This window comes from Anopheles darlingi, chromosome 2 (assembly GCF_943734745.1).
Source record: "Anopheles darlingi chromosome 2, idAnoDarlMG_H_01, whole genome shotgun sequence".
Classification (NCBI taxonomy): Eukaryota; Metazoa; Arthropoda; class Insecta; order Diptera; family Culicidae; genus Anopheles; species Anopheles darlingi.
Genome location: NC_064874.1, coordinates 55,648,105 through 55,655,604, shown reverse-complemented (window position 1 = coordinate 55,655,604; position 7,500 = coordinate 55,648,105). Strand labels below are relative to the sequence as shown.

General features: G+C 45.2%; 4 protein-coding genes across 4 annotated transcripts in view; 2 read left to right on the top strand and 2 right to left on the bottom strand.

Annotated features, from left to right (window-relative positions):
• The window catches only part of LOC125952737 (iron-sulfur cluster assembly 2 homolog, mitochondrial), a 741-nt gene extending 198 nt beyond the window's left edge, over positions 1-543 (top strand). The window contains exon 2 of the mRNA XM_049682407.1: positions 44-543. Within this exon, the coding sequence (XP_049538364.1) occupies positions 44-434 (391 nt within the window). The 3' untranslated portion in view covers positions 435-543. The remainder of the gene's footprint in view (positions 1-43) is intronic.
• Positions 502-2,675, bottom strand: LOC125952735 (4'-phosphopantetheine phosphatase). The gene is made up of 5 exons (XM_049682405.1): positions 1,753-2,675; positions 1,482-1,687; positions 1,275-1,417; positions 893-1,184; positions 502-815 (listed from the first exon to the last, which is right to left on the bottom strand). The coding sequence occupies exons 1-5, from the start codon at positions 2,031-2,033 to the stop codon at positions 625-627; spliced, it is 1,113 nt and encodes a 370-aa protein (XP_049538362.1). The 5' UTR covers positions 2,034-2,675; the 3' UTR covers positions 502-624.
• Positions 2,676-2,788: 113 nt separating this feature from the next.
• On the bottom strand, positions 2,789-4,203 carry LOC125952736 (peroxisomal membrane protein PEX13). The gene is made up of 4 exons (XM_049682406.1): positions 3,786-4,203; positions 3,478-3,708; positions 3,192-3,406; positions 2,789-3,123 (listed from the first exon to the last, which is right to left on the bottom strand). Exons 1-4 carry the CDS (start codon positions 4,091-4,093, stop codon positions 2,873-2,875), a joined length of 1,005 nt encoding a protein of 334 aa, XP_049538363.1. The 5' UTR covers positions 4,094-4,203; the 3' UTR covers positions 2,789-2,872.
• A 225-nt stretch (positions 4,204-4,428) lies between these two features.
• On the top strand, positions 4,429-6,798 carry LOC125950765 (U4/U6.U5 small nuclear ribonucleoprotein 27 kDa protein). Its single transcript, XM_049679022.1, has 4 exons — positions 4,429-4,493; positions 4,569-4,684; positions 5,047-5,148; positions 5,341-6,798. The coding sequence occupies exons 2-4, from the start codon at positions 4,584-4,586 to the stop codon at positions 5,615-5,617; spliced, it is 480 nt and encodes a 159-aa protein (XP_049534979.1). The 5' UTR covers positions 4,429-4,493; positions 4,569-4,583; the 3' UTR covers positions 5,618-6,798.
• Positions 6,799-7,500: the final 702 nt, after the last annotated feature.

Here is a 7,500-nt window from a genome sequence, read left to right as displayed (position 1 = left end):
CATCTTTCGGGATCCTTTTGTTTACGGTCTATTTCTGTTCCAGTTTGTTCGCATCGATGCCGAAAATTAGCTATCATCGAAGACTGGTATCATCCGCTACAGTAGATAACCAGGTACAACTAAGCGATTCCTGCATAAGTCGATTAAAGGAAATTTGCCAAAATGGTTCGTTCCTTCGGGTATCCGTTGAAGGCGGAGGATGTTCGGGGTTTCAGTACAAATTTTCCATTGAAAAACAACTTGGCGACGATGATACCGTGCTAGGTGATGGCGGAGCTCGTGTGGCTATCGATAATGTCTCTGTCGAATATTTGAGCGGTGCCACAATCGACTACCACACGGAACTGATACGATCCGGCTTTCGCGTTATCAACAATCCAAAGGCGGAACAGGGCTGTTCCTGCGGAGCGTCCTTTGCGGTAAAGCTGGATTAATGATCGAATCGTTCGGCTGTGTCTGGCGTTGGCGGCAACAATGTTTGACTAAAACGCTTTCTGTAGAAATGATATAAACATGTTCCATATTTATTACAGTTGAAGTTTCGTTTCACTTGTCGTTCAAGTGTTTCTTTTGAGGCGTCACTAATTTGTTCTTTCAAGATGCGGGGTGAGGAAGAACGCCAGATTAGCTTTCATATTTACACACCACCGAAAACGTTTCACCACCTAACCGGTTGGCCAGCCACTCGTTCTTCACAACAGCCAACTTGAACGCTTCGCACGTGAACTTCGCGTTCAGATTAGTGTGTAGAGCGCGGGCCATGCCGACAATAATTAAAAGATCCACTCCGTTTCTCTCGATCGCTGAACATAACTCTGTGAATGGGATATATAAAGATTGGAGACAGGCGGTTATGTTGGTTCTTGTTGCAAATGGGGGTAGTTTCACGTACCGCTTGAAAGCATTCGGAAATCTAAACACGGTCCGATTTGATCGTTACCGAGAAGGACCAAGCGGTGCTCGTCGAAATAGGCTTTGTGCAAAATTTCGCATTGCTCGCAGCATACCTCGATCACATTGACCAACTCCGAGAAGGTAATGTCATTGATGGCCGGGTTAACCGTCGCACACAGTAAAACCTTAGTATTGCGCTTTAATAATTCACGCACGAGTGGTACAATTCCGAGCACAAAGTCGATGCCAGCGTTATCAGTGAAGATGGTGGCGCATCGGTGAGGCTCACCCTGGAAATTACAGTACAAGAGAATCACAAATTACAGTACCACTGGTGCTACACTTTTCATACAGCGTTTAAAGCTGAAACCCTGACGAACCTCTATTCTATCAAGCCAACTGTCCAAGTCATCGATAAGCCATGGTCTTTTCTGTATCCGGTCCAGTGCTTGCTGGAGGCCAAAACTGCTGTTGGTTTCTAAAATTTGTGTCACAGCCTGCGCCCCCCAGTCGAACATGTTACCTACGGTCCGAACAGAGGACATGTTACATCCGTTCTCAATAAGCGATCGATATGCACCGTTTACCTGCTAAAACTCCTCGAATGATTTCCGTCCACTTTTCCCGTACGCATGTCAACTGATCAAGCTGGCATAGTCTCTGGTTCAACAAATTTATCGAAGCGTCATTTTCTATAGCCTTTTGTTCCTTCCAGGGATCGTGAAATCCGTGCCTTTTCAACGCACATTCCACCACTTCGAGAAGATTCCTAATGCCTAGTGTTGTGAAGTTGCTGGAAAGACAAAATAAAATCAGGGTCAGGGCAGCTCAATCTGCTTCTCTCCACTCATTAGTTACCCTTTGCCATTCTTAAGTTTGCTAAACTCCTCCACACAATGGTTCCGGAACTGTTCCGCCCGAACCTTCGCTGTTTCGTCCTTTGGTTGGCTGTTCGACGCTTGCCTTTCGAATTTTAGCAGCATCTGGGTGAAGCAAGCAAACCAGTATCGTTGCGCTTCCTGGTCCTGGTACAAATCCAGCGTGTCTGGATTGTAGTTTGCGGCATCTGCTAGCAACGGGCAGGGCGCAAATTCTCCCTCAGCCTCGGCGTAGCTGTTGGTACTGTTTTGCATGGTCATTATTACACGGGAGCCGCTTTTTGATGTTGCTTCGCTTGATTTTTTCTGTTCTTTTTGCCTTACGGCGTCTATCACGACTCTACCACTGACGATACTGCCACGAAGACGTAGAACGAGTTAGGAGCTCTGCTGGGCCTTCACTTCGAGGCCTTGCCGCAAGATTAACGCGCTCATCCCTATTGTTTTGTAGCGGGTACGGAACGCAGGATACCTTTCTCGGAACCAGCTGAGCCTTTTTTGCAGGCAAAAATTTCAGGAGCGCCAGGACTTTTGACGTCTGGCCACAACAAGAGAAGTGCTGCCAAACGGCCGCTGTTTCAATTTTGTCAGTTCTGCTCGCTGAACCGCTGAATCTAACGAGGAAGTCTAACGAGGAAAAATTGGACCTAATTATTTGTTTGGACTTTGGAAAAATTGGACCTAATTGTTGAAAATGTTAAACGGAATGGAAGAGTTTTTCATTTCATTCCAAACACATTATATCGCTCAGTAAACACTACAGGCCTCGTCCATATGGCAACTGCCTGGCAATCACATCTCCCCTAATCTTACCTTAAACCTGGAACATGTGTCTGGAGGAATTCGCTAGATAACGCTGCGCGATAAAAAGTGCACCTTGTAAATTAACATTGTTTGCGGTTTATCTTTGCCGTTGCTACTCCGCTGTAATAAATTGGTATGACTGTCTTGAGGCACAACCAATTCTCACCCTTAGTGCATAATGGTGGATCTTCCATTCCATTCGGAAACAATAGTACTGAGTGACAGAGTATATTTCTTTTCACTTACCCTATCCATGCCCACATAACACTACCCAAATCCTAAAGGCTCGTCGAATTCTACAGTGTATCTGCTGCCTGCTTTAGAGCTTGTACATAATTTAATGGAATGATGCCGGAGTTTTTTCGATCCATTGAAGCGGCCAACACCCACCCAGTATTGAGCAGATGCCTGTCCAGTTGAATTTGCTTTGGTGCTAGTAGCAGCATTTGTCCACTGCGGATTGTCAATTCCTGAGGGTTAGAAGCATCGAAGTTATGCAGAACTTGCACTTCCAAAGGATTGTTCCACTGTTTAGGGTCTGCCGACACTGTAAGGCATAAGTGTTCGAAACATAATTTTCCATTCGAGTCATGTATTCTTCTGAAAATCTCTTACCAGTATCTTCGTTCATTTTAGGGGCGAATAGTTTTATCAGTATGTACGGAACCGACAGCATAAATCCCATGAAGAGAGCAGCCAGCAACGAGGACGAATGTTTTCGCTGGGCGCCATCCGATGGGTTGCCGTTTGCAGTGGTAGAAATGTGGAATGCTTCTTTGAATGCCTCCATTGTAGGATCTGTTTTGGTTATTCTGAGTTTATACAGGATTCTGAAAGAAATATCCATTTAACGAAACAGTTATGCTTTGTGTCAGTGGTAAACGAAATGCGTACAACATACTTCTTGTACAACCAAACAGCTGCCCGTACTAGAGCCAACGATGACCAGAATTGAGCAAACGTTCCTTTAAGGTGGGCCAAGTTAGCTGCAACACTCAGAACTGCTCGGAACGAGCTAGTTACAGCAAAAAAGGTGGAATCCAGCATAGTGGCAACATTGCCGACCGCACCGACGAGCGATTCAAGTATCTGGAATGCGGGACGTGAGCTTTCCTCTGCTAGTTGAATAAACCTATAATAAAAAAGCCATCTCTTAGACTATTATTGACGGACGAAACCCTGTCCTGTCCTGTGAACCTTCGAACTTGCCTGTGCTCTGGATAGTTCAAAGTCCCCGGATTCCCGTAACCACCGTAGCCGCCCTGTCCCATGAATCCACCGTATCCACGATGCCCATAGTAATCCATCGGGGAGTATCCTCCATAAGGACTGTAACCATGCATCCCGGATTGGCCCGGGAATCCATATCTGCTGCCGTACATCATGTCCCCCCCACCGCCCGCAAACTGTGGTCTAGGTGGCAGCGGAGGCGGATGACTAGTGGAAAGCGGAAGACTAGGGCCACCACCGAATACTCTTTCCTCATTGAGCGTGGTGTTGCGGAAATTACTGGACATTATTGCACTACAGTCGCTTAGTTCGTTTAATAAAATCTCTGAATTACTTTGAAGCGATTGAAAAACACGAAGGCCTAGGGCAGACGACGAGACGACGAGTTTGTTTTGCGAAGTTGGTGGTCAAAATAGTCTTTTTCATCCCGCTCACTCTTAGCGGAACTCAGGCTTGTGCGAGCGAGAGGGCTTCGTCGTTTACATCACTGCGGTGTGAGAAGTCGAAAGTTCCTGTCACAAAAGGCGACTTTTTCATACTGCAGTATGCGGGTTAGAATAGCAATTTTGGAAGTTCATGAGCCGCGCTTGAAACCCAGCAGGTTCAGAAACAATCCGAGGGGTGTGCGAAGCGGGAAGCCGGTCGGAAGCTCGTTCTAGGTTATGCCGTTCCCGATGTTTTAGCACGGTAAGCGGAATTATTTGTTAAATCCATTTTATCCATCGCTACTTGGTCGCTTATTTGAGCTTTGATTTCTTTTAGAACCTTCCCGCAAAGATGCCTTCGTCTCCCAAGCGCAGAAAGGAGCGCGAGCGGCCGCGGCGCCGGAAGCGTTCCAGGGACCGCAGCCGCAGCGAAAGGGAGCGATCCGTCGGGCGGTAAGTTTGTACTTTTCCTCGGTTCCTTTGATCTGTATTCCTAGCAGAAGACTGCTTGTACGCGAAAGTTGGTCTGGAGTTAAGTTTTCCTTTGAAGTTCCACCCCACGCGTTCGACAGCATCCCTTTGATGCGTTCTCGAACGCAAAAGGATGCCCACGATAATTGCGTCAAAAGGGGGAGAATCAACCCCTATCGATTGACCCAGATCGGGACTATTAGCGATGTCTCCTTCAACTGACTAGCCGTTTTGATGGCATTTATTGCTTGATACTCGTCTGCCCAGGACGTCCGGGCGTGGACTTGGTAACTCATGGGATATTGGGATACTGGATCTAAACTCAGATTGTTTGTACCTTTCAGAGATCGCATACGTTCATCCGAGCGGGAAAGGGATCGGGAACGAGACCGTGATCGAGGAAGGCGGAAGTCAAGATCCAGATCGAGATCGCGTTCGAGATCGAGGTGAACAGTGTAGCAGTGTAGCGTATGAGTTTGAAAGCATTCCAAGCAATTAGCGGAAGTAGAAAGAAGCGTACAAATGATGTGTAAAATGACAAATGCATTCTGTTCGCTTCATTGTTTCCACTTCCTGCTAATCGCATAACCGCCGTTTGCAAAACTTAATTGTGCTTTGATTGGTTACTGTAATTGTAGGTCGTTTGAGCGCAGTTCAGACAAACCCATGCCTTCGACCTCGTCACGACGTGCTACACAGATGAAACCCATGGTATCGGAGTCCGAGTTGGAAGGTAAAACGCCCGAGGAACAGGAGATGCTGAAAACCATGGGTTTCTGCGGGTTTGACACGACCAAAGGAAAGAAGGTGGAAGGAAATGATGTTGGGGAGGTGCACGTTATCCTGAAACGCAAGTATCGGCAGTACATGAACCGCAAGGGAGGCTTCAATCGACCGTTGGATTTCGTAGCGTAACACGCATTGCCTGTGCGTGGCGTTCATTGATCCAGAACGGCCAACACACAGGGTCCAACACACTCAACCTCAGGAGCATTCCATCGATCCAGGATGGATAGCGTTAACGGATTTTAGCCTTTGGCCCTGTGCCATGGCGAGACCGGGTTCGTGGTGTCTCACCAAAGCCGGTCCGGTTTTTCAGTTCTTATTTTTTCATTCTTCAAGCTCATCGTATCTGCCATGATCATTTTCATCTTTATAGTTAACCAACTGTTCATTTTCATTTTATTCCTTTCAACATCCAACCCTTACCATGATGGTATATTTAAATGAATCCACAAGCAGCCTTTTGTGCCTGCGTGTGACATGCACTCCCGACTTTTGGGTGTGCTATGCCACACGCGAGCCTTACAATAGTCAACCAACTGATCACCTCTTACACACTCTGAACATGCAGATCTACAAACACGTTTATCAACAACAACAACAACTGCAACTGCAACGGGTCCCATAATACAACAATAGTTATTTAGTTTTCATATACACCAAATCAAAATTTACCACACACAACAACCACAAACACAATGCAATAGCCAAAACGCTGCACCACATCATTGGCTGGATGTGGGGAGGAGGCCTGTGTATGAGCATAGGGCAACGAAACTAGAGTAGCGACAGGGAAGATGTGAAATAAGAACTTTGGTATTGAAAGAAACGGGTTTAGTATGTATGGTTTGAGATTCTCATGCCCTACCGATCCTTTACCTTATCAGTTTTGCACAGTTTCTGTTGTACATCAAAAGTTAGTCCTTCTGTGGTTACACCAGGAGTCTTATCTTGAGTTACGAGATTCGCTCGTAGCTCAAGATAAACCCCGCTCCCTGCATCCAGCGTTGATGGCGTGTAGCGTCAATAATATACCTCAAAAAACACCACAAATCATACAAAACAATAGCAACAAATATCAGCAAATTTAAATATACCTCATATTTTTAGCAGATAAGCATTATTATAGATTTACCATGTCTCTGTATCCTGACGGCGGTGGTGCGGTTTGAAGTTGATTCAGCTGTGTTCCGTTTCATTTCTGTTTTCACCTTTTCTCCTTTAATTCATTCTGTTATATGAAATAAACTAATCATATCCCATAAGCAAACCACGAAGGATGAAATAAAGAAACATTTTATGTTGAAACTATCGCGTGGTAAAAAGATATGTGCCGTATGTTGTTCAAGAGAAATGGAAGCGTTCCGTATTGTAAATACTTCGATCGTATGTTCTAAATATCCCAACGGGCAGGACTAATTAAAATATTTTGCACACGTTATTATACCGATTATGGAAATTTGATTCTACAATTGACTAAAAATTGAAATAAGAATCCGCGTTTCTTTCAGTTGCGCGTTACCACGATGAAAAAACGCACAAAACGATTTTTCTCACATACTGTAGACAAACAGGTTTTCAATTTATTGTAAAAAGGATTATTTGCGCATTCGTCAGTAACATATTGTTTGCTTATACCAGAGCTTCCTATTTTTGTTTAAATTTGTAATTTCTTTAATATTGTTTCATCTTCTGCTAGCGTTTTCCCCGTCCGAGAGGACTAGAAGGGGCAGGGGTGGAAGAAAGATAGAGGAAGGTTCGGGGTTGGGTTGGGTTGGGGATTCTGTGATTTCTTCCGTAGGGAGGGGAGAGTAGGTTGATGTATATATATATAATATGATTTTATTATTTAAATATTGTTTTCTTGGCTGTAACATATGCTCCTCTGTACGATTTGTTGAACACGCATATTTCATATATGTTGCTTGCCGTCTGCTATCCCCGTTCCGTTCCATTACCGTTCCAGTAAGCTTTCTTTCGTACTTCGTCCGATTGGATCGTTGGGTACTGTGCGC

Bases quoted from the DNA above. Each gene is read 5' to 3' on its own strand.
- LOC125952735 (XM_049682405.1), bottom strand. From the start codon at position 2,033: ATGACCATGCAAAACAGTACCAACAGCTACGCCGAGGCTGAGGGAGAA. The intron at 1,688-1,752 runs GTAACTAATGAG...TTGTCTTTCCAG, and splicing joins AAACTTAAGAATGGCAAAGG to CAACTTCACAACACTAGGCA. The intron at 816-892 runs GTACGTGAAACT...TCCCATTCACAG, and splicing joins TTTCCGAATGCTTTCAAGCG to AGTTATGTTCAGCGATCGAG.
- LOC125952736 (XM_049682406.1), bottom strand. From the start codon at position 4,093: ATGTCCAGTAATTTCCGCAACACCACGCTCAATGAGGAAAGAGTATTC. The intron at 3,709-3,785 runs GCAAGTTCGAAG...TTTTTATTATAG, and splicing joins TTGAACTATCCAGAGCACAG to GTTTATTCAACTAGCAGAGG. The intron at 3,124-3,191 runs GTAAGAGATTTT...TATGCCTTACAG, and splicing joins TAAAATGAACGAAGATACTG to TGTCGGCAGACCCTAAACAG.
- LOC125950765 (XM_049679022.1), top strand. From the start codon at position 4,584: ATGCCTTCGTCTCCCAAGCGCAGAAAGGAGCGCGAGCGGCCGCGGCGC. The intron at 4,685-5,046 runs GTAAGTTTGTAC...TGTACCTTTCAG, and splicing joins AGGGAGCGATCCGTCGGGCG to AGATCGCATACGTTCATCCG. The intron at 5,149-5,340 runs GTGAACAGTGTA...CTGTAATTGTAG, and splicing joins AGATCGCGTTCGAGATCGAG to GTCGTTTGAGCGCAGTTCAG.